The sequence below is a fragment of the Emys orbicularis genome, chromosome 1 (assembly GCF_028017835.1).
Source record: "Emys orbicularis isolate rEmyOrb1 chromosome 1, rEmyOrb1.hap1, whole genome shotgun sequence".
Lineage (NCBI taxonomy): Eukaryota > Metazoa > Chordata > Testudines > Emydidae > Emys > Emys orbicularis.
In genome coordinates, this window is record NC_088683.1 from 269,490,320 (window position 1) to 269,516,884 (window position 26,565).

The 26,565-nt window shown below is 44.2% G+C and overlaps 1 protein-coding gene across 1 annotated transcript in view; it reads right to left on the bottom strand.

The window, feature by feature from the left end:
• Positions 1-26,565, bottom strand: part of FARP1 (FERM, ARH/RhoGEF and pleckstrin domain protein 1) — a 275,111-nt gene that overhangs the window by 97,070 nt on the left and 151,476 nt on the right. The window contains exons 3-5 of the mRNA XM_065414550.1: positions 17,663-17,705; positions 16,309-16,387; positions 3,929-4,026 (exon numbers count right to left, since the gene is read on the bottom strand). Of these exons, the coding sequence (XP_065270622.1) occupies positions 3,929-4,026; positions 16,309-16,387; positions 17,663-17,705 (220 nt within the window). The remainder of the gene's footprint in view (positions 1-3,928; positions 4,027-16,308; positions 16,388-17,662; positions 17,706-26,565) is intronic.

Genomic DNA, 26,565 nt, shown 5'->3' on the forward strand with positions numbered 1-26,565 from the left:
GGATGAATGAAAAGAACCTCCCCCACAAGTCTAGCAGGGATCTTTCCACCAATCAAAAGACTTGAGGACTTTTTGGGGAATTGATATTCATTTGTTTAGGCCATGATTTTTGGGCATATAGACAGTCCTGAAAGCATCAGGAATATAATCTGGCATGAGGTGTCATGAATGTGCAGCCTGCCATGTGACCCAACAGTTGCAGGTAGGTTTTTGCTGATGTTTGAGGACTTAACTGAAGCTGGGTGATGAATCAATCTGATGGTAAGTAGTCCCTGAATGTTCAGGAGTCCAGGGTGACTCCTATGAACTCGATACACTGGGTGGGTATCAAAGTGGGCTTTTCTGTGTTGAGTCTTCGTTCCAGTGAGTTGAACAGGACTAGAAACTTGGAACTGACCTCTTTCTTCTTGTGGGAGATGTTCAATAAAATGAATGAATTTATTGTAGTTTGTGTAGTTGTATTTAGTACTCAGGGTGTGGTAATTTGCTTCCCTGAATCGTAAGCAGGCAGAGAGTAACTTTTAGGCCCCAAAGGTCCAGCCATTTATGCTCTTCATTGTGTAGTGTGGGCCTGGAATGGTAGTGTTTGTTTTCTTTATTTACAGCATCAACCATTAAGGAATTCAGGACAAGACGGGTGAATAGTTATTTTGCGCCCTTGGTGGGTACATAATATTTCTTGTCTGCTCTTTTGAAAGTGCATGGGACAATGGCTGGTGATTGCCATACTGTTTTCACTGGCTCTAGCAAGGCATCATCATGGGGAGTCAAGTTGGAGGAGGGTCTCATAGAATGCTCTATGAGGAGCAGCTTAAGTCTGTCTTCTCTCAGCTTCCTGGATCTACTCCCAAATCCGATACAGAGCTTGAAACCTCGAAGGGATGTGTGTCTCCCCCCAGACAGCAGGGACTACTGGAATGACCACTGGTGAAGGGAAAAGACTTTCTACAGGTGTAACAGGGTTTAAAACTCAGGGCTTGGGGCGTACCCATCAAGAAGAAAGGAAAAGAAGGCTCCAACCAACGGAGAGGCCCTATGGGTGGGGGACCACAAAAAAAGGGAGGAGCCTCCTCCCCCCCAAAATCCACATGAAAATCATGAAAGGAAAGTTAAAATTTAAAAAAAAAAAAAAAAAAAAAAAGATGATAAAGATGAAAAATTTAAGAATAATGCACGGAAGGTAGCTAGGACGAGGGGTAAGCTACCCAGACACTGCAGAGCAGTTGAGAAGGAACTGGAATGGTGGCGGGTCCGCCCTGCCTTGCATGCCCTCAGATCAGAGCACAATGGTGTATAGAGCACAGGAGGAGATCATGCAGACACTGCTACCCAAAATCTCCGATCAGGGGCTGTGGCACTCTGTACCTCAAAGCAGCCCCCTGGGACCCTCATATTCACCCGTCATATAGTTATGATATAGATTTCATATAAAATATGCCGTGTAAGATATCATATGAAAGGTCATGATCTGAAGAAACCCATTGTTCTGTCCAAATATGTATATCGTCAGTGTATATGAAGTTATGAGATTTTGCTGTATGGTTGTTGCTGAAATATGTTGCAAGTTTGAGAGTCTCTACTGGTAGATGGTGATCCACTTCCCGGAGGGTGTTAAGCAACCATTAATCAGCAGGGGAGTTGTAAACAAGGGGTTTACAATAATGTAACAGGGCTGCCCAAGCATCACACAATGGGGGATTGCGCTCAACCCTGTGACTCAGCAAAGCCCACCAGGACATGTCTGGGCTAGTGTTTTCAAGGCACATGGACTGAGGATTCAAAATAGGAGACAGTGGCATCATGCCTTGGCCTTTCTCCTTCCCCACCTACGCTGGAAGCAACAAGAATGCTGGGAAGACAAAGACTTGATCTGAGGAGACTGGTTCCAGGCTTAAAAGGGGAAGCCTGTGTATTAAGAACTGTAACATCCAGTGGGGTGAGAAAACTGCTTGATCCAAATACAACCTAGTCTAGTAAGGTTTAAGATTTAGACTGTATGTTTACCTTTTTTTTTTTTTTTTTTTTGGTAACTATCTCTGACCTTTAGTGCCTAACACTTATAAATCACTTAAACTCTATCTTTCTGTAGTTAACAAATCTGTTTTATATTTTACTTAAAACAGTGTGGTTTGGTTGAAGTGCCTGGGAAATCTCAGCTCAGGTACAAAGGCTGGTGCATGTCCTCTCTACATCTACATTATTACCATTACATTGGGTAATAAACTTACACTGGTCAGGTTTCTGACCAGGGCAAGATGGTACAGTTCTGGGATACAAGGCTGGGAGCTGGGGGGAATTGGTAGGTGCCTTTCTCTCTGTGAGATTCGTGAGTGGCTCTGGGAGCATTCACGCAATCTAGCTGGGTGTGGGGCTCCACATGCTGTTGTGCTAAGTGATAGCGGCACCTGGAGGGGGTTTTCTGCTTGTCACTAACAAAGCATTGTGAGAAAGCCCAGGCTGGAGAGTTAAGGGGACACAGCGGTCCCCCACCATAGGGGAACATGCACATCTGAAGTGGAGCACTCAGAGGGACAATTACTCAAAGAACTCTCCTTTCAGGTTTACAGCCTCTCAGTTGGAGCTCTGCTTTTTTTCCATGGCTGAAGTCAGAAGGCAGGGACTGACCTTCCAGACAAAACTTCTCCCAACTTCCTGAGAAGCGTAAACACAGTTGCTGAGAAAATAAAAAGTTATGTACTTGTTCACCACCTACTTCTGTTACAATTCTGTTGAGACTCAGTCCCTTTTGGAACCACACATGAAAAGCTTTTTCCTTTTAAAAGGTTGAACTTTTTTCCCCTTGAAGTCTGGGCTGCAAAAACATTCAGTTTCAAAATGGTCACAGGGATATAGAATTTCACTAAGGCTGCTCTTTTTATCTCCCACCGCTGCTCAGTCATACAGGTCATTGGAGGTCAAAGTGAATGGAGAGTTGTTGGCATATGCTTTTGGACCAAACATTAATAATGGAAAGAAACAGCCCACCTTCCCATCTTACCCAGGGATATACCTCTTTACCATCTTTACTCTCTTTACTATCCCATCTTTACCAGGGATATACCTCTAAAGAACTTTGAAAATCTTTGTTAACTAAGATGCTATCTATGTTTAGCTGTGTTTGAGCAGAAATATGCAGTGCTGAATTTCACAATGGTAATTCAAAGTGATGATCTATTATGGCTAAACATTTCTGGCATTGTCTATATATGCTTCAAAGCCGATTTTCATAACATTATTCTAGATATGGGTTTCCATAAATTCTTGAAATGGAAAACATGTATTCCCTTTTAAGTGATTGCTTTTTATATCTGGAGGACAAAAGTAGCTTTTACATGCTGATATGAGTGAACGTATGATCTGAACAAACATTCTTTTTTCTCATGTGTCTGTATAAAAACAAGTTAAAAGCTATTGGTTTTTCTCCTCCTATCACTTCTATCAGGACTATGCTTTAGTCTGTCATTCTAAGCATATTTATTTACTCTGCTCTAGACAGTACACAGATCTCCAGGAATCTTATACTCTACTGACATGATAAAAAGTCAAATATAAATTATAAAACAAAACAGGAATTCAGTTGAAGAATTCAACCCATTTGCCACTCTGCAGAAACTGCTCCTTGCAGAGGCCTGGCAGGCTGCCAAGCACAGCTCTTTGAAAATGCAAACAAACAATAAAATCCAGATTCAATGCCCAGGATATTTCTGAGCACCTGTTCTTTACTTGAAATAATAAAATGTATATAAATACCCACGCCCACAGCGCCATACAAAACATGGAGCCTCTGCAAAGGTTTTTATGCTGTACTCTACAGTATAACATGCTGAAGATATGTTCACAGGCAATTATTGATTAACAGCCTGACAAAGCTGCTCCTGCCCACCAACCCATTTCTCTTTCTATAAGAAGGGAAAAAAGCAGAACTTACACTGTACTATGTGTGAGATTAAGAGTGCAGCACTGGTGTCATTACACGTTAGCCTGCCTTGTACCAGGTCTTGCTTCACTTGCAATGCAAACAGGTACCTGCAAACACAAAAGTGAACAAAATCACATACAAAGCACTAAGAAAAAAAGCAATAAAATGCTGATTCATAATCTGGCAATAGGTACCCTTTGCCTGTTGGAATCTATACAAGTGATCTGATTTTCTTGAGTTTTAGAGACTCAATAAAGCAGAACAATAATGTGTTAGTCTTTAGGGTTTTACATAGCAGCTGCTTTTCATAGCCAAGACAGCCTAAATGTCTATATAACGTAATGAGCACTGGAACTGAAATGACAGTGTAGACAAAACATGGTACCCTCAGCAATAGTTTAACAAGCAGCCCTAGACATTGGAGCCTATTTGATCAAGAAAGAATGCTGGATAAGGCCCTGGAGTGGCGTTATCTCCTACTGCTCGTAAGGTGCCAATGGAACTTCCAATTAGGCAGCCACCAGAGAATGACCTCACTGCACAGTAAGTGGTGGGAGCTGCCGTCTGGCTTGTAGGAAAAGGTGTTTGGCCCCTTCAGGGGATAGATAGATGGCTGAGTGTGAGAGTGACTTGCTGCTGCAGCAGCTTCAGACCAGGTCCATGTGGGGATGCTGACCCATCTCTCACCTCCCCGCCCCCAGTGACTGGGAGAGGGGGGGACTATTTAGGTGCACACTGTTGCAGGAAAAGCCTTCTTTCACCTGGACCAGGTGGAGCAGCAGGAACAGCAGCACAGCAAACTTTGCTTTCTCAGAGTCATGGCACCACATGGTAGTAGAGACTGTTGAGAACCGGCAGGGGTAGAAGCAGGCATTTTGTGGGAGAAAGGGGAAGGGGAGGGAGTTTCAAACTCATCAGTTTAGGGCTGTAGCAGACCAGTAAAAGGGATGGGGACCTCCCTTGCAGCCGGCCATAGCAGGTGTGTTGTTAGAGCAGATGGGGGAGGGAGGTCCAAACTCAGCTCAGGGGGGATGGAGTGGGGCTCGAGGAGTCCTGTGAAACCAGGGCTGGGATTCTCACCACATGGGCAAGAGGACCCAGGACCAGAGTGAGCAGATCCCAGGCTAGTCTATCAGTCTACCAAATGGATTCCCCTCTATTGGGAAGTATTGGGGAGCCTGGGGAAGCAAACACTCCCAGTGGTGGACTATCATGGTGGAGGCATTCCGGGGTGGGGGAGCCAACAGAGAATTGACTGGGAAGCTGCTTCCAAAGTCGTTTCCACAGCACCACAACGTTTACAAGGTGTACTGGGTCACCCAGAGCCAGGACATTTGAAGGAACAGATTTCAGACAGGACAGCAACACGACTGGCAGGGGTGAGTGTGACCAGCACCAAGTGGATGTTGTAGGGGCAGGTAGTGAAAGTTAATCCCTTCCATACAATGCTGCAAGTGTCTGTAGAGGGCACCTCTGTGGGATTCAGGGAACTTGGCCACTTTTCATCTAGGGGAACCTAAGTGGGGGAGGAGAGGGTTGTCACATCTCCCCCACCAGAAGGCAGCAGCCACCGAACTTAGAGGGGTAGCAGAACTAGTAAATAGGCCACGGCGGGGATCGGGTGTCCTAAAGCTTTGTCTGGGATGTCTGGGTTACACACACCTTCTACAGAAGCTAATGGCATAACAGAGCTGTTGCAAGCCAACCTTCAGTTGTTGCAGCAGCTGGGTGCTTCAATAGGTGGGAGGTCTGCAAATGATAATAATGGAAACTCAGCATGGGCTTGAGCGTGGGAGGCAGGCAACAGTCAGACATGGCAGACTCCTCACCATGGGGTGGGAGCCCTTACTGGGGGGTGATATATAAGCACCCTACAACTCACTCACTGATAGGGAACGTGAATTCACAGGACAGAACTGCTTCCCCAGGGCCAGCTGCGGGGCTACAGGGCACCAAGGGTGCTCCGATGGTCAGTCATGACTGTGGGTATGCTGGGGTGGCTGACCCGATGGGAGTTCACCTTCTCAGTAATACTAAAGATAAAATTTTGAGAGAGGTGAATATGTAGACATGTCATCACTGTTGCCCAGGGAGGTGCTGACAGACAGTAAGCCAGGGCAGAGCAAGCAGGGCAATGAGATAGACAAGTGGGCAGGGTTGTTAGAGCATGGGAAAATAGGGAAGCTGCCTTCCTGATCTACGCTGGCGTTACTGCAGAGGCCCATCCAGACAGAAGCCCAGCATTGTTCAAATAGATGCATATAATCAGACGGGCATATAACACGTTTGGGGGCATGGCTTGGTTTCACTCTGACAAACTGTTTAGATTGAATGTGGAAACAAACCAGGATCTGATGGGACATGCCGCATTATACGCCGCGGTAGAGTGGATGACACTATGAGGGCCTGGTTTCCACACTAACAATGGCCTGTTCATTCTGCAGCAAGCCTGCCAGAGGCCCGAGGCTCATAATCACATCTGCTAGGCATTTAATGAAAGCAGTTGTTTTCATCGCATCTGCAAATTCAGGCATGTGAAATGCACTTTGGGGCCCATGCAGCCCGCAATTGCCACAACAGTGTGGGAAGACCACAGTGGGGAAACAGAATGGGAGGCAAGTCACGTGCTGCCCACAGACCCCTGGGGGCAGGATCAGGGTATGGAGCCCAAGGCACAGGAAAGGGTATGGTGGGGGAGGTGTTAAGGGTGCTCTATTGAGATTACCCTAATAAGATGGATGGAGCATATTTATTGAATGGGTTTACTGCTTAGGATCCCCTTTATGAGGGAAAGAAGTCATGTGATGTCCAAAAATTTGAAGTCCTTAGTGGGAGTGGGTTATATTGTAAAGAAAAAGATTATGCAAGAATTAAAGGAGAAAAGGCAGGACCATTCGATCATCTGCCTATACAGAACTTGCGTGTTTCTCCCTTAGGATTGGTGCCTAAGAAAGCTCCGGGTGATTATCACTTAAATTCATCACCAGTCATATGCATGGGGTAGCTCAATTAACAATGGAACAGACCCAGCCTTGTGTTCTGTTGGCTATTTCTCTGTTGATGAGGCTGTGCACATTGTTAGGGCTTATGGCCTGGGGTGCTGATGGCCAAGTGTGATATCAAGTCTGCTTTTCCATCCCTGCATCCTTCTGACTTGAACTTTTTGGATTTCTCTTTCAAAAGACAATTCTATTTTGAGAAAGCTGTGCCCAAGGGATGTACAATATCCTGTTTGGCATAGGGCAGTGATGCAGGAAGCAGATTTACGGCAGGTAGTACATTACTTTTGTTTGTAGGCAGGGTGAATTCAGATGAGTGTATTAGCCTGATGGACACCTTTCAGGCCCTGCCTAAAAAATTAGGGGTACCCCTAGAGAAGTTAAAAACAGAGGGTCATCCACTACGTTAACCTACCTGGGGATTGAACTAGACACTCCGGTGGGTATATGACTCCCCCGCTCAGGATAAGCTTTAGGAGCTACTGGGGCTTGCGTAGGAAAGGCATCTTCACTTTGTGGGGCAGGCATTCTGTGCCTGGCTTGCAGTGGTCACCACAGGCATAGCCAGACCTCACCATTTTATAAGATTTACTAGAGAGATGAAGGCAGATTTGGGGATGTTGGAACAGTTTCATTTTAATGGAGTGTCTCTGTGGAGGGAGGAATGGATATTCAAGGCTGATTTACAGATCTACTCGGATGCTTCGGGAGGTACAGGTTTGGGGGTATTTTACCCAGGCAGATGGTGCACCCAGCAATGCTCCTCTGCCTGGATACAAAAAGGGGTAGTGCAGAATAAAACATTTCTGGAATTTTTCCCCCATTTTGGTTGCAATGGTCATTTGGGGAAAGGAGTTTGCTAATAAAAAGGATGTGGTTCACCTCAGAGAAAATAATCTGGGAACATGTAAAGGGCTGGACATAACGATCGGAGCTAAGCAGGACTTGGGTCAGATCCTGGAACTTTTCCCAGGAATAAAAATTATTTGGTTGGACTCATTGCAACATAGGGTGTGGCAGGGAACTGTGAAGCCCCCTTAGGTTCGGCAAGGCTAGGAAGTATGTGAATAGGGAGGTAGCCACATTCATACATTGCATAGGGGGCACCAGAATTATTCAGGGAGGATGGGATTTTACTGTCAGACTTGGGAGCTGACGCTTTTGGGGGCATTAGGAGATGTCTGGGAACCCAGCTAGGTGTGCAGGGGAAGGCAGCCAAGCTAACCGCTGGCACCTCTTTGTGGCGGCTGTCCAGTGCAGATACTCCATAGAGAAGGGATACGGTGATCAGATAAAATGGATTGGGAAAGGATTTAAAGGACGTATCCTTTAAAGGAGAGGAAACTGGCGGGGGGTGGGAGAGGGAAGGAAGGTTAGGGGCTCCTATGACTGGTATGGCAGGAAGCCAACCAGCCTCCTTTATAGCCCCCTTAATCCTCATTTAAGTGTGGGGGTAGTGAGATCTCAGCAGCAGTTTGGCTGGGGACCAGGATGGGTGCAGGGGGAGGGCTGACAGCAGCCTCCACTCAGGTATATGTAAATGATTATGGACTTACCCCCTGAGCACTTTTATCTGCCGGGGCCTCCCTGACATGTAGGGATAAAGTTGTGGTCTACTTAAACCACATCCAGTGTTTCCTGTCCTCCTTCTGGCATAGCCGGACAATGAGGAGTGAGGCCTTGATTAAACATCTCTATCTAGCTATGGTATCTGATCACCTCACAATCTTGAATGCTGTTGGTCTCAACACCTCTGCAAGTTAGGGAAGAATTATTATCCCTGTTTACAGAAAGGGAAGTGAGGCACAGAGAGACTAAGTGACTTGCCCAAGGTCACAAAGGAAGTCTTTGGCAGAGCAGGGAACTGAATCAGGGTCTCTTAAGTCCCAGGACAACACCCTGACAATCCTTCCTCTCAAGGGTCTTCTCTGAAGGATTCACATATAACAATTTCATCCATACAAAGGCACAATGAGCAACTGGGTAATACTGCCACACAATAAGATAAAAAGTCAATACAGTTATAATAATAATAATAATATATGGAGATATACCTATCTCATAGAACTGGAAGGGACCTTGAAAGGTCATCAAGTCCAGCCCCCTCCCTTCACTAGCAGGACCAAGTACTGATTTTTGCCCCAGATCCCTAAGTGGCCCCCTCAAGGATTGAATTCACAACCCTGGGTTTAGCAGGCCAATGCTCGAACCACTGAGCTAGTGGGTGTGATCCGGTCAGACCTCCAGGCATGGAAATCTCACAGATTTCCATGGGAGTTCCGAACAGAGAAGGCTTGCAGAATCAGGCTCAGATATTGCCTAATTTTTCCTTCATTATGCATCTCTTTGCTCTAGTGGGTTTAAACCAGATCCTTACGGACACATTTTCAAAGCAACAAGCAAGGATACAGAGTTATCCACAGGACTAGTATTAACATCAGAGACTCCTGCATCAAAATCCCCACAAAATGTTTGGAAAATTGACACTTTTAAATCTTTTATAATGCAGTTGTTTGTACTTTCTTTTAAAAAAAATTAAAGAACATTTTAGTCTACATTCCTCGCCTCTCTGATCACTGGTCAAACAGCAAATATGATCAAGAACATTTCACTTAAAATCTCTATTTCTTGTCTCCACAAGTTTCAAAATAGTTCTCTTAAAATTTCATATCATCATCACCAGCTGTTAAGTGCCACCAACACACTCAATATTGTTCAAGACACTGATAAAATCAATGTCTGCTCTGAGGAGCTTTCAATCTACAAGACAGTTGCAGATACAACAAGATACACTGAGAGACCCAGAGCAATTTGACTTCATAAGAACGGACATACTGGGTCAAACCAAAGGTCCATCTAGCCCAGTATCCTGTCTTCCGACAGTGGCCAATGCCAAGTGCCCCAGAGAGAATGAACAAAACAGGTAATCATCAAGTGATCCATCCCCTGTCACCCATTCCCAGTTTCTGGCAAACAGAGGCCAGGGACACCATTCCTGTCCATCCAAACGAATAGCCATTAATGGACTTGTCCTCCACGAACTTATCTAGTTCTTGTTTGAACTGTGTTATAGTCTTGGCCTTCACAACATCTTCTGGCAAGGAGTTCCACAGGTTGACTGTGCGTTATGTGAAAAAATACTTCCTTTTGTTTGTTTTAAACCTGTTGCCTATTAATTTCATTTGGTGACCCCAGTCAACAGTGAATTTGCTATCACATCTGCTTCAGTACATCTAGTAAGCACAAATGTGCTGAGACACATGCTGTGACAGCTTTAACTCATGTTTTTAAGGTGCTATGATAATACGTTTGTTTCTACAAGCACATTGCAGTAAGCACCCTAGTTAAAATTACAAAACAGTTTTACAAACCCAGTGAGTTTTTAACTTCAGTTTTTTTCATAGCTTTCTAAGATATTTTTCCTTAGAAGACTACACTTCTTGTCAGCCTGAAAGTCATTTTTTTAAACTTAAAGAAAAAACACATGAAGAGAATTTGCTTAATTTAAATTTGAAAAATATAAAAACACATTTTCCACATTTCAAGCGATTTTTGGACAAATGACTGATTTTTTGGATTGTCGGCAGTTCCAAAAAACTGGAAAAAAAAATTGGTTTGACTCAAATTGAAACCGATGAATAATTTGGCAAATCAAAAAAGTCGGGAAAAAAAAGTCATTTCAGGTCAAACTAAATGTTTAGTTTCCAGCCCATTTTTAAAATAAAATCAAAGGAAATTAAGGGTAAGAGTCACAAAATGGCCAAAGAGGAAAAGGTGGAGATGCCATCCTCTAGTAACTTGTAATCCAGCCGTTAGGACATTCACCTGCATTCAATTTCTCCCTCTGCCTAATGCGGAAAAGAGATTTGAACTTGGATCTCCCACTTTGCAGAAGAGTATCCTAATAACTGGGCCATAGGGTATTCTGGGGCAGGTCTCAATCTCTCCTGTTGCACCTGTTCTACTTTGTATAATTAACTATTAATTGTATGAGGGACCTGAATTTGGGTCTTCTACCTCCCAGGGGAGTGTCCTAGCCACCAGGCTAAAGGGTCACTCTCACGCGCTCTCTGTGACCCAATGACTATTCAAGTATTTTATACAATATGGAACAGCTTCAGCAGGAGAGACTGAGAGAACCCTGCCCTAGAATATCTGAGAGCCCAGCAGTCAGGGCACTCATGCAGTGTGGGAGATCCACATTCAAATTCCTTCACCACACCAGGCAGAAGGGGGAACTGAACAGAGGTGAATGCGCTAACCACTAGAATATAGGTTATACAGCAGAGTGGTGAACTAAACCCAGGTTTCTCACATCACAGTGTGCCCCAACGACTGAGCTAACGATACTAAACGAAGGCACCACCACCCAGTCTAAACAATGGGGGGGGGGAATTGTTCAAAACTATTCAAATTTGTGAGTAGTTCGGGACAGACAAACTGCATTTCTGGCAAATTACGTATTTCTCTGAAAAATTTCACTGAGCTCTAAGAGTGAGCACTCCATAGAAGCACCACTGCAAAACTTACTGTACATTGAAGAAGGGTGCAACTTGATGGCAGCTTTCTTTTCTCTGAAACAGAATTACCAAATTAACTGCATATATTTTGATAATGCAGTGTGTGATTTTAACCATGCCATGTTAATGCTGCATCCACATATTTTGTTTGTTTCAAATTGTATGTTCTGCTTGCAAGGTTCTAGGTAGGATGGCACTTACTATGAACTAGCTCAGACAAAGCTGGTAATAAAAAAAAAAAAGGTGCTATTTTGTGTTTTGTGGTTATAGCCTTGCACATTCTCAGGAGAGTAGAGTTAAAAAAACTCACTATTTAATAAGATGATAATCAGAGGACATTACAAAGCAAACAAGGATTAATCAAAATAGACAGGGAGGTAGGTTGAAAGTTATTACAGTGGACTTGTGATATATCATAGCTGTGCACAAGACAAACCATGGACCAGTTTTGGGTCGTAACAGCTATAAAACTAGAGATGTTTACATTCTTGCTGAAGTGTCTCTTCTCTCCCCTCTTCACACATGCAAACATGTGGATTACATATCTGGACCAAAGAGCACACTATGGGATGCTTCTTTAGGAAAGCTAGGTCATTTTGTATGATTTTATTTTATTTTTTAAATCTTGCTTACCGGTATATATGTGAGCCTTTTGATAGCATGGTTCCCACTAGGACAGTAGTACCACACAAAATCAACACTGAATTACCAGGTAACTGGCCTCAGCTTATCATAGAATCATGGAATATCAGGGTTGGAAGGGACCTCAGGAGGTCATCTAGTCCAACCTCCTGCTCAAAGCAGGCCCAATCCCCAGATTTTTGCCCCAGACCCCTAAATGGCCCCCTCAAGGACTGACCTGACAACCCTGGGTTTAGCAGGCCAATGCTCAAACCACTGAGCCATCCGCCCCACACCCCATCCCCCCACTAGTAGCTGTCATCGGATTTTAATATGTAGACATTTCAGAGCAGCTTTACTTCAGATCATGCAGAAGAATTTTCTCATGAGAAAATTCACCAGTAATACTGTATTGTCAGAAGAAAGCAAAGTAATAGCTCCAGGTGAGGGTGTAGAAAAACAGACGTTAATCAGCACTGACAGAGAAGCTAGCACAACGATCATGCTAGTTTGGTTTGATTATTGCAGACTACTTAGAAATACACAAATTATATACACAGCACAGAGGAAAACTACAAATAAATTAATCCCTAATATGAACTCTGCAGTATAATCCATAAATCTAGGACTGCAATATTGTCTATTTAGCCTGGATTTTAATGGGTCCCGCAAGAAGGTAACCTTTTGGAGCAGTCTACCAGGGGAGAAAGGGAAGAAGACAGACAGAAACACAGCTAGAGAGGATGGCAAATTAGCTTTTCTAACCTAATTGAATATACTGTACATCACACAGTAGCTAATCTTAATTAGAGTTGTGTCATTATGGCCACTAGATTTTAGGATTGTGCAAACATGGCAGACAGAATACATACAATGATGTATTCTAGCTCTACATCAATTTCCTTTTAAAACCAATACTAGGTCTTCTCTTTTTCTGGCAATGATGAAACCCATTAAAAGATAGGCATAGTCTGACATTCCAAGTCTTTTCACAGCCATGCAAACTTCACATTAGTGCTTTGTTTCTCCCCAGCATGATGTGTTCTCAGCAATAACACTATTCCACACATACGCTTTAACATTCACATACAAGATTCTTAACCTGCAAATTTAAAATCAACCAAAAAAAAAAAAAAAGTAATCAGGATTCAGAACCATGTCTCTAGGTGCAGAAAGAAACTAAAATCTATTTACAGTACACTTACTAAGCTACTGAATATTCAGTTTGATATATTCAGAGCTGGGAAATTCTCTGCTAGTCACACAATATTAGGAGTTTTCATTTAGCCCTGTCCTCTAATATTTTTTAGCCTGCCTTTCAAATAAACACTTTGGGGTTTTTTCAATTTCCAGGCCAGGAAAAGGGATTAATTTTTTTTTTCTGCTCCGTGGCTCACTTACTAAAATAAAAGAAGCCAGGAATAAATGCAGAGGAATACCAAGGTGGGGATGGACTTTATAAAGGAGATTACACAGATAGGAGGAAAACTTTTGGAAAACAGGATTTTCATCCCATGGGAAATTTCAACATTTCAAATTTAGTTTCTGTTCTGGATCAGAACAGAGAGCTGAAATATCAACATGTTGTAGAACAAAAATATTCTGAAAAAATCTGAAAATCAGAAATGTTGAAACAAAAAAATAAATAAATGTTTTTGACTGAAATGAAAGAAAACATGTCATGGCCTTTGCCATAGAAATTAATTTTTTCATCGTGATTAATCCAGGCCATTTTTAAAATAAAATCAAAGGAAATGAGGGGTAAGATTCACAAAATGGCCAAAAAGGAGAAGGTGGAGATGCCATCCTGTAGTGATTAATCACACTGTTAAACAATAATAGAATACCATTTATTAAAGTATTTTTGATGTTAACTACATTTTCAAATATATTGATTTCAATTACAACACAGAATACAAAGTGTACACTGTTCACTTTATATTTATTTTGATTACAAGTATTTGCATTGTAAAAAAACCCAAAAGAAATAGTGTTTTGCAATTCACCTAATACAAGTATTGTAGTACAATCTCTTTAACATGAAAGTTGAACTTACAAATGTAGAATTATGTAGAAAAAAAACCTTCATTCAAAAACAAAACAATATAAAATTTTAGAGCCTGCAAGTCCACTCAGTCCTACTACTTCTTCAGTCAATCAGTCAAACAAACAAGTTTGTTTACATTTGCAGGAGATAATGCTACCCGTTTCTTGTTTACGTCGTCACCTGACAGTGAGAACAGGCATTCTCAGGGCCCTGTTGTAGCCAGCATCGCAAGATATTTACGTGCCAGATGCGCTAAATATTCATATGTCCCTTCATGCTTCAACCACCATTCCAGAAGACATGCCTCCATGCTGATGACGGGTTCTGCTCGATAACAATCCAAAGCAGAGTGGACTGACGCATGGTCATTTTCATTACCTGAGTCAGATGCCACCAGCAGAAGGTCGATTTTCTTTTCTGGTGATTCGGGTTCTGTAGTTTCCGCATCGGAGTGTTGCTCTTTTAAGACTTCTGAAAGACTTCTCCACACCTCATTTCTCTCAGATTTTGGATGGCACTTCAGATTCTTAAAACTTGGGTCGAATGCTGTAGCTAACTTTAGAAATCTCACATTGGTACCTTCTTTGCGTTTTGTGAAATCTGCAGTGAAAGTGTTCTTAAAATGAACATGTGCTGGGTCATCATGCAAGACTACTGTAACATGAAATAAATGGCAGAATCCGGGTAAAATAGAGTAGGAGACATATAATTCTCCCCCAAGGAGTTCAGTCACAAATTTAATTAACGCATTATTTTTGTAACGAGCGTCATCAGCATGGAAGCATGTCCTCTGGAATGGTGACCAAAGCATGAAGGGGCATACGAATGTTAGCATATCTAGTACGTAAATACCTTGCAAAGCCAGCTACAAAAGTGCCATGCAAATGCCTGTTCTCACTTTCTGGTGACATTGTAAATAAGAAGAGGGCAGCATTATCTCCTGTAAATGTAAACAAACTTGTCTATCTTAGCGATTGGCTGAACAAGATGTAGGAGTGAGTGGACTTGTAGGCTCTGAAGTTTTACATTGTTTTGGTTTTGAGTGCAGGTATGTAACAAAAAAAATTCTACATTTGTAAGTTGCACTTCCATGAAAAAGAGATTGCACTACAGTACTTGTATGAGGTGAATTGAAAAATACTATTTCTTTTGTTTATCATTCATACAGTGCAAATATTTGTAATAAAAAATAATATACACTTTGATTTCAATTACAACACATAATACAATATATCTGAAAATGTAGAAAAATATCAAAATATTTAATAAATTTCAATTGGTATTCTATTGTTTAACAGCGTGATTAAAACTGCGATTAATCACGATTAATTTTTTAAATCACAATTTTTTTTTAATTAATTGTGATTAATTGACAGCCCTAATATGTTCCCATGACAAATTTTGGTTTTGATTAAACCGCATTTTTCAGCCTGAAAACTTTCTGAACAAAAAATGTTGACCAGCTCTAGACACATGTGCCCCACATTCTGACCCTCATGTCTACACACACACACACACATAGGAATACTACTCTTTTTCTGATAGGAGAACTGAGCTAGTGTGTATTCCTTCACAAAACTGAATAAAGTTTAAATCGACACTTTAATGAGAATCAAAAATTAAGCACATATCTAAGTACACAATTTAGCTGTAGTAGATATAGGTTTTCTCCCTTGTTTCCTCTTATACCTCATCCTACTCGCTCCGCTCCCTCACAGTTCCCCCCCCCCAACAGTCATAAAATCATTTTTGTGAATTTTATGAGTTCATAAGGACTATGTGAACGTGTGGTCCAGCAGCTGCACCCGGCAGCCTCAGGCAGAGCTATCTTCTCCCAGATGGTCGAGTTATGGTCCCAAGCAGAGAAGAGTTCTCAAGGGGGCCAGGTTCCTCCATTGTTCAGGTCCACTGGGGATGAAAGTAAGGGAGTTTGGCTAGTTCCCCTATCCCACTGCTGCTCCTGGAAACCTCCTGCTGCATTGTTTCTCCTCTGAGGCTTGATAAGAAATGGTGGGCTCCTGCATCACATCTCCCTGGTGCTCCTTAGCACGACGCGGTCCCGTGAATTACATCCCACGAGGAGGAGAGGTAATGGAAGGGATACTCAGATAGAACCTTTGCCCTCATCTCCTGGTGCTTCCCATTTTCCTCCCCACTCCTATCCATTAAGGAATTAAAAAACAGAATTACAGAATCACTAACCTTGTCAGTTCTTCTTGCAGCTGAGCATGATCTGGTGGAAAGAATTTCACCACAAATTTTACGACAACATGCTTAGGTCCTAGCAAAAAGACCAAGGAAAATTCATGAAACATTTGTAACAGTCTGCACATTCTCATACAGAAATAGACTATTAAGTCTAAAATAATGTGTATTAGTCTGTGTCTCCTGCTAGTATTTTTGACGTTCCTCAGATTAGTCAATAACATCTATTTAATAGATCATAAAAGGAAGCCTAAACACCTTCCCACTAAAGTCTTCTTCTCTACTCCCTTCTCTTTCTTTTCCCCCTTTCTTTTCCCCCACCCTGAATATTGCTGACAATTTTGCGCCCTTAAGCAAACTACCGTTTCTGTTAATCCCTTTCTTTCTTTCATCATATATTCCTGACTCCACATCCTCGTGTCCCACCTTGCTGCCACTATCAATAAAGCTGTTACCTCTAGTATTTGAAACAACTTTCTAAAATCTGTCACTGTCTGACCCCTTCAATGGGCTTTGGAATAAACCCTCCATGTGTGTTTCTACATAAAGTTTAGTTTAAAACCAGAAATGACAAAAGTAAAACACTTTACATACAGAAACATGATCATTATCATGTTCGGTAGAAATTGACTCAGCATGCTCAATATCAAAGGGATATGATCAATAACTTGAGCAGGCTATATATAAATGTAAATTGATAACATTTAAATGCAATTCTTTCCTCGCTATTGTAACAAACTCTAACACTGATCAAAGGTGTGTTGTGTGAGTGTATAAACATTAGCTATTAAACAAAATATTGGTTGGCTACCAAAGATGAATTTTAATTACCAGACCGTTTGATTTTAAAATATCACTATGAATATAACTTAATAGTACACAATATATATGATAGGTATATATCTGATGGCAAAAAAATCCAAACAAAATATGAAGTTAATGTTCTAATTGAGGGAGCCCCCTTCATCTAATTCAGGGGTTTACAAACTTCATTGCACCGCAACCCCCTTCTGACAATAAAAATTACTACACAACCCCAGGAGGGGCACCGAAGTCTGAACCTGCCCCAGCTCCACCGCCCCGGGTCGGGGGGCCAAAGCTCCAGCCTCGACGACCTGGGAGGAGGGCCTGTAACCTGAGCCCCGCCACCCATGGACGAAGCCGAAGCCCTCGGCCGGTGGGGCTCGGGCTTTGGCTTCAGTCCCGGGCCGCAGCAAGTCTAAACTAACCCTGGTGACCCCATTAAAACAGGGTCGCGGCCCACTTTGGGGTCCTGACTGACAGTTTGAGAACCACTGATCTAATTCAACTATTTTGGACGGATACAGTAAATGACAAAGAAAGCACTTACTTCTAATCTGTTTCATAATAGGTTTCAAAAGGTCCAGCCACACCTAAAAAATGAAAGAAAGCATTACAAAATCTGAATGAACTACTGCTAGCATAGTAGTATTCTCCATTATACTATATGAATTATTTTTCCAGACTGCTTACACTCCCGCAGTTATCCACAAAGGCTTTTCTTCCTTCATATAATTAATTCTTTGTCACAAGGAATTAGATACCTAATGTGCTGCCACCATGCCTCATCCGTAGAAACAATATACATTCAGAAATAGAGGAAAACAGTATCTTCCACAGATTAAGGGGTATATTTCTCCCTCATTTATCCCAGATTTTACATAATTAAAGTGAAACTGTGTCACAGTGTCAGGGGCAGTCAATAAAGGGAAGTTCCTTACCTTACTGTAACTGGAGTTCTTTGAGATGTGTGGTCCCTATCTGTAGTCCCCTAGGGGGTACGCATGTGCTCCATGCACCTGAGACTGGAGAATTCTTGCAAGCAGAGTCTGTTGGCCCATGTCTGCGCCCCAGCTCTCCTCATGCGCTGCATCGAGGGCATAAGGGGTGCGGCGGACTGACCGCCTCACCAGTTCCTTCTTTACTGCAAATCAGATCACGATCTGAAGCAGAGGGGAAGAGGGTGGGTAGTGGAATACAAGTAGAGACCACACATCTCGAAGAACTCCAGTTACAACAAGGTAAGTAACTTCTCTTTCTTCTTTGAGTGCTGGTCCCTGAAAGTATTCTGTTGGTGGTGACTGACAACCAGTACTTAGAGAGGAGGAGGGTGTGAGGACGCAGGAGGTGTTCTGGACCAAGTCATGTCTCATGAATGTGTGGATGGAACTCCATGTAGCTGCCTTGCAAATATAAATCAGAGGCATCTCTTGAAGTGATGCTACAGAGGCTGCCTGTGCCCTTATAGAGTGAGACTTTACCCCATGTGGGGGAGGAAGCTATACTAACTGATAGAATAGGATACAGCCAGAGATCCACATGGAGATTCTCTGAGAGGATACAGCTTATCCTCATACGTGTTCTGCTAACAGTCTAGGTGATTTTCTGATCTGTTTCCTTCTCTGAAGTAAAATGTCAATGCTCATCTCATGTTGAGGGAATTAAGTCTCCCCTCCTCACTAGGGGAATGGGACTTCGGGGAAAATACAGGTAAGTAAATTGACTGGTTTGCGTGAAATTCTGAAACAGTTTTAGACATTTATTTTGGGGTGTAGTCATAGCAAGACTTTATCCTGATGAAATATAGTGTACGGTGGGTCAACCATTAACACTCCAAGTTCACCTACCCTACTGGCAACGAGGAAGGCAACCTTAATTGACAGTGAGACATGGAACACATAGCTAACAGTTCAAAGGGTGGCTCAGAGAGTATGGAGAGCACTAAATTAAGATCCCAGTCAGGGGCTGGTTTCTTGACTGGCAGAAAGGTTCTGATCATGCCCTTCAAAAACCTGGCTGTTACCAGGCAGGAAAGATCAAGTAACTGTCCATTGGCAGACAACACGCACTAACTGCTGCCAGATGAAAGTGCACCGTGCTAAGAAAGAGGCCCATCACCTTGAGGGTAAGAAGATATTCCAAAACAGCTGAAATATCTTCTGTCTCTGTTGAGACAGAGAACTGCCTCCATTTGGTCAGGCAGTATTTTCTAGTGGAGTCCTTCCTGCCACTGTTAATGATGACCTGTATGGCTTCAGAGCAGGAGTGTTCTAGGCTTGCTGACAATCCAAATACCAAGGCAAAAAATGAAGAGCATGTGGTCTGGAATGCCTGACCCTGTCACTTTTGTGGGTCAGGAGAGCCGCACAAGTCTGAATGCTGATACGTGGACAGGATGACACTTGAAGGAGGCTTGGAAACCAAAATTGTCTGGCTTTGGGCCAGCTGGGAGCAATGAGGATGGCTTGTGCCCTGTCTAGTCGAATTTCTGTAGAACTCGAGGTAGTAAGCAGGATGGGAGGAAAGACATAACCAAAGTGATTGGTCCAAGGTAGGAGGAGTGCATTGGCCCTAGAGTACTGACCTTGGGCTTTCGCTGGAGCAGTTTATTTTCCACTTCCCAAGTGTAGGTTCCCCACTCAGTTAAGGTGTTTACTACAGAATCAGGTAACTCCCACTCAACGAGCCTCAGCAGGCATTTTGCCACTAGTCACGCCAGTGAATTCTGGGTGCCTGGGAGGTATACTGCAAATAGGTTGATGTCACACACACATTAAGGGGCTCTCCATCATGGCAGAGGGGCCCTCACCTCAGAGGGAATTGTTACTATGGTATTCATGCTATGCTTGCTCAGAGCCAAGCTTACAGGCAACGAAGGTGGAGTCTGGCAAATGGCGTTACATAAATACATGACACAATATGGTCCAAGAGAGTAAGGCACATCCAAACTGATGCTCAAGGGTTGTGTGTAACCAGGTCTATGAGAGCGCCTATGGCATGAATTCTGTCCCTGGGAAGATAGGCTCTCGCCTTGATTGAATCCAATATCACTTCTATAAATTCTATGGTCTGTGTTGGAGACAAGGTAGATTTTTACATGTTTACACTGATTTCCAGGGATGCTAAAAGGAGCAGCAACAAGCTTAATGTTGAGACTTCCAGGCAAGACCTGCCAGTCAGAAGCCAGTTGTCCAAGTATGGGAAGATTGTGGTGTCGCCTTGTCTGAGCTAAGCTGCTACTTTTCAGAACACTTCTGTGAAGACTCTGGGAGTTGTAGCTATCCCACACAGGCACATTTTGTACTGACAGTGGTGGGGGCCCACCACAAACCTGAGAGATCATCTGCAAGAGGGATGAATGTCCACATGAAAGTATCTCTTTCATATTGAGAGCTGTAAATCGTGTGCCTTTTTCTAAGGATCGTATTATGGATGCCAACGTAAACATGCAGAATTTCAGCTTGCAAACAAGAACATTGTGTTGACACAGGGCAAGAACGGGTCTCCAGCCTCCTTTCTTCTTGGGAACGGAGAAATACTTTGAGTAGAACCCTTTTCCCTGATGTTGAGGGGATACCTGCTGTATTACTCTTCATTGGAGAAGAGACTGTATCCTCCTGGTGAGGATCAGTCTCGACAACAAGGGAGACTGTGGGTCTGGCAGGATGAAGACATCGTCAGGAGTGGTATAAGTGACCATTACCTTTGGAGGTTGTGATCTGTCATTCCATGCCACTGGAGTTGTAGTAGGTGGTGGTTCCTTATGGAGCTGTGATAGTACTACTAGTGATTTTCTCTTACCTGATGATCTCCGATGGTACTGGTGGTCCCTGATCTTTCAGGTCTCGGTACTTTGGTTTAGATAGTACCACAGTCGATGTCAATTCAAAAGCTGGTACCGAAGAAGCCTTGCTCCTTTGTGTCTTCTGATTATGCCCATGTGACTTAGAATGATCTAAGGCTTTGTGGCCAAGCCGGAAGGCTTGCCTGACCTGGATGAGTCCGAGGAGGGATGTCTTTTCTTAGAGGGTCTAAGAGGGGATCAGCTTTTCTGTTTGCAAAAATGCCCCTTACTCTCACGAGGGAGCCCAGCCAGAGGGTCCTTCTCTCTGCCCGTCTCGGCTCTGGAATTAGGCACAGAGCTAGTGGGCATGCACCTTGCCGACTCTGGCCAACGTACAGGTGGGGTCTCCCTGGCCTGGTCAGACTGGAGTCTCATGTCAGCAGACCGGGTCATAAGCTATCATTCCTAGTGGTCGGAGTAGAAGTCAGACCTAGTGGTTGAAGTCTGAAAGCCAGAGCCTAGGGTCACGACAGTGTCAGAACCAGGGCTGATGGTCAGAACCAAGACAGAGTCTGAATGACAGAACCCAGAGTCAAGACAGAGTTGGAGTCAGAGCTGAGAGTCGGAATCAGATTGCCAGGAGTCAAGGAAGGCAGAAGCAGGGCTGGTTCTGAGGCAGGAGCAAGGCTGGGTCAGGATGGGAACAAGGCTGGGTGCAGGGCAGGATCTGGGCTGGAGCTGTGGAGGAGCAAAGCAGGAGCAGGGCTTGGAGACAGACGAGCACAGGGAAGCAGGGAGTCCGTGGTTGTGTGCATTGAGCAGCCAGTGAGCTACTGCTGCTGCTGGGCTTAAGCTGGCTGACTTCCTCAGCCAATCCGGCAGCGTGGTCCATCGGGCAGCCTAGCTGGCTCGTTATGGTGCCAGGAGTACTGAGCAGGCACAGCTGCAGGGCCTTACTCCTGACATCTCATTACCTGCTCCAGGTGGAGTTTTTGAAGTCGGCGCTCTCGTGCCTACTGCATTTGGCTGGGGAAGGAGCATCTAACACTGCACTTGATGGAGATATGCACCTGCCCAAGGCAGTAGAGATAGCACTGGTGGTCATCACTGAGTGAAAAGGAGCGGGGACAAGAAACAGTTTTTGAAGCCCAGAATCATGGGCATAAGCCAAATCCTGCACTGGGAGACTGTGAGGGTTCCCTGGGGTGAGGACTCTAAAACTAGCCAACCCTAACAACAAGGAAGAATAATGTAACTTTGAATATATAGATGAAGAGAAAAGAGAAGCTCCAGACATTGAAGGATTCTGATACAGGCCATGCAGCAGTAAGAAAGAACTAGAGAGGCAGTTGATCCGCACCGCCCCTTATACGCTCAGTGTGGGGCACAAGGAGAGCTGGGGCGCAGGCACAGGCCAATAGATGCTGCCTACAAGCGATTCTCTGATCTCAAGTGCATGTTGCACCTGCATACCCCATAGTGAAATAGGGGCCAGCACTCAAAGACGACTCAGTGTGCCATGGTAAGGGAAAACTGATAAGATAAATTTAAAAGTCTCCCCAGAGTGCCTCTGTAGGGAGCAGAGACCGAAACAGAATGTATCCCTCAGGAGAACACAAGCCAGCTCCTATTGCAAGGATCAGTGGCAATGCAAATCAAGACTATCACCTAGATTAGTCTAAAGAAATGTGGGCAATGGGGGCTTCTGACATTAGTTGGAGAGCAGAAGGCTGGGAAACTCAGAGGAGTGATTAGGAGACAATAATCCTGGTACTGGGGACACCGAATGGGGCATTTCTTCCTCAAGGAGACACCTGTGAAAATATTGAGAGGACTTCCCCATGATAGGGCAACAAACTCTAACACCAACCATTTGGATAAGGTTGGAGGAGGGGTTCTGTCTGCACAGCAGTGTGAGGCAGACACACTACTCAAAGTCTGAGAGAAAGGATTTTACTCTCTAGCCTTGTAGCATTTTCTCTCTTCTCTGTCAGAAGAGGCCACATCATTGGGCTTTGCAAAGTACTCAGATGCGGTATGTTATGCCATGTCATTTTATTTATTTTGATCTTATTATTCTCTATCTTAATAAATCATGTTTTTACTATTGTGTGAATGTTTCACATAGACTAGCCCTGTGTAAAGTCTTTCTACCTCTACGAGGAGGTGGTCAACAAAAACAGGGTGTCTAGACCCGAAAACTTCACTCATACTCTAAGGGCTGTTCTACACTGGCTATTCACGTAGCTGAAGTCGAAGTATCTTAGTTCGACTTACCTGGCTGTCCTCACAGCGGCAAGTCGACCGCCGCGGCTCCGTCGACTCCGCTTACTCCTCCTGCTGAGGTGGAGTACGGGCGTCGATTCGGGGATAGATTTATCACGTCTAGACGAGACGCGATAAATCGATCCCCGATAGATCGATTACTACCCACCGATCCGGCGGGTAGTGTAGACGTGGCCTCAGTCAAAAGGACATGGACAGAGGTGCAGTGTGTTGCAAAAGGCTACAGTGGGCAGCAAAACCAGGTAGAGGCCAAACAACCAATGTGAGGTGGAGGGAGTTTGGGAGAAACATCTCAGCCCTCAGTTAATAAATACATGTCTAGAGTTATGGGAGGAATGGTGCACAGTCTTCAAAAGGGGTACGGACCAATCTAAAAGCCATAAAATTTGCCCCAGAGAGCAGATTAATCACATTGTCCTCTCAGGAAAATAACAATATATTTTTAATAAGAACACAAAAATTAAAGTTGACCTTGAGCAGTTTTTAATTAGGCAGCGCCTGGGACACCCTCAAAATATCCATATTATAGAATCATAGCCTCAGGAACCACACACACACACTCAGATGCTTCTGTTAAAATTGTTCCCATTACTAATTATTTTCATAGTTATTACAGAGCCAAGCTAGCTCCTTGGAGGCACTATTGTCCTAAGGCCCTATTATTCAAGTACTTATATATTCACAAAAGTTTCCCTCTGAGATGAAATTTCTCATTCTCCTCCAGTTCAAAAGGTGACTCCCCCCACTTTTTTTATGGAAGGTGTGAAGAAAATCTATTTGGTCATTTGTTAGTTACTCAAGGATGGGAAAATGGTGTTTTTTACTTGCTAAAAATCTAGTTCTGACATTCTTTGGCATTCTGATAACTCAGAGTGTTTTGTTTCAGAAGTTACAACTTGGCATGTACACAATCCCTCAGTGAAGAATGCATGCTTGCCAAGTTTGGGGGAAAAAGAAGACTGAGAAATAACCAAGTCACAAGAGTCTGGGCATTCAGCATTTTATCCAATAGCATATGATTCTGCGCAATTTGTTTTGGGCTAGAGCTAGACTGTAATCTAGCCCTGCATAAGGGGAGTTGTATAGTGGTGTCATTGCAGGATTTCTGTATCCAGAGAGTCCCAATTCCTTCCGCAGTTTCTCTTTGTCATAGGAGAGCAGGTAGTTACTACAGAACCGTCCAAGGTGCAGCTTACTGGGGGACAGGGGCAAAACCAAGACTTCACCAATATGGCCAACACTATGCATTCAAAAACCGTGAGTCAGGCCCCTAAAATCATGAAGCAGGACAAAGAAGGAAATTAAAACAAAAATAATTCGGGGGGAGGGGGGGGTTCTTTTTATTTGACTTCTGGTTTTGCAGCATTTAGGGTTCATGTTTTTAAGCTTTTTGCTGCAACTCTGAGGGACAGAAACATTTTCTTAAATGAAAGCTGAGATTCACAAGTAATAATCTGATGCCAACAGCTGTAGATTTGAGGAAAACATCAAATATCAGACTTGTGATAAAATGGAAGAGTTAGCAACGGTGCTTCTCTTGCCAGGGAGAGGTTCAGCTCTGCAGAGTCTGTTCACACCCCAATGTGTGAAGCAGTGATCCATGCAATGTCATCTTTACTTGGGGTGAAAGTAACTTAAAGAACATACCGGTACGCCGGAGTCCTGAGCGGGAGCGTGGCCTCAACCGGAAGTGGCGGGGCCTCAAGATCACCCTGGAGCTACCAGCTGCAGAGGCGGCTCGTAGCCCTGGGGCTCAGGGGCGAATTAAAGGGCCCGGGGCTCTGGCCGCCGCGGAGCTCTGGGCCCTTTAAATCACCTCAGGAGCCCGGCTGCCGGAGCTCTGGCGGCACTTTAAAGGGCCCGGGGATCCCCGCAGCGGCTGGAGCCCTGGGCCCTTTAAATCACCGCCACGGAAGCTGGTCCAGTCCGGCACGGCGTACTGGCTCTTGCCGGTACGACGTACCAGACCGGACTGGACCGGCTTACTTTCACCTCAGTCTTTACTTGTGTATGCAACCATGTTAGGACAAGTGACAGTCTTGCCTTCTACAAACATATCATGCTATAGCTTGCCAGGCATACAAACACACAAGTATTTGTGATCTGGAACTCTACACATTGCAGTAAGTAGACCTGTGCTTGAATATATGATCTCATCTGCATATGAAAATATCCAAACAAATGCTCAGGCATTTATTTTTATCTTGTATTACACACTATTTGAAAAAGCAATGAATCATATTCAAATAAATGTAAATGTAGTGCATACACTCACTTTTTTAAAAGCAAAGCAATTAAATGCAAATTCTATGTTATGCATGATGTAAAATTCTACATTGTGGATAAGATTTCCCCCCCACAGAATTCAAGAAATTAAAAGTTATGGTTCAAAAGCAACTTCAAGTCGTTCACATTGCACATAGATATTAGGGCTTATAAGTAAACAGTCCTCACAGTTATATAAATAACTACCGTATATACTCGTTCATAAGCCGCATTTTTTAGTAAAAAAGGGAAGCACCAGAGAAGGGGGTCGGCTTATGAACGGGTACAGAGAGGGAGAGGTGGGACACGGCCCCTGCCCCCAACAGAGGGAGCAAGGAAAGGCAGCACAGCCAGCAGAGCCAGAAGGGAAGAGGCGGGGCCAGAGTCTCTCCTCTTCTGGCCACGCTGCTCTTCCCCCAGCCTCCGAAGCAGCTGCAGCTCCGGGGCTGGCAGGCTGTGGCCGCGCCGCTCAGCCTCGCCCCCCAGAGCAGGCTGTGGCCGCGCCGCCCGAGCATGCTGCGGCAGTGCCGCCCGACCCAGCCCACTGGAACATGCTGCGGCCGTGCTGCCCAGTCTGGCCCGCCGGAGCAGGCTGCGGCCGCGCTGCCCGGTCTGCCGGAGCAGCTCCAGCCAGGCCAGAGACATCTTCCTGTGGCCCTCCCCAGATAAGGTGGGAAGGGATAGGATGGGGAGAGTGTGGGGGTCCTGGGCCAGGGGTGGGGTCATGTGGGGAATGGTCACAGGGGTTACTCCCCTGACTCCCAGCTTCTCCCCTGCAAAAAATTTCCCCACCAGTTGCTGTCCCGGCCTGTCAGGGTAAACAGCTGGCGCGTCAGGACCCTTTGTTTACTTAGGTTTACCTCCGTGCCTGCGGACGCTCGAGGTAAACAAACCATCTCGGCCCGCCAGCGGCTTATCCTGATGGCCCGGGAGCCAAAGTTTGCTGACCCCTGAATTATAGGGTCGGCTTATGAACGGGTTATAAAAAAATCTTTCCATTTTTACTTATCCATCTTGTGGGAGTCGGCTTATAAACGAACCAGCTTATGATCGATAATATACGATATATATATATACACACGATATATACACACACACACACACACACACACACACAC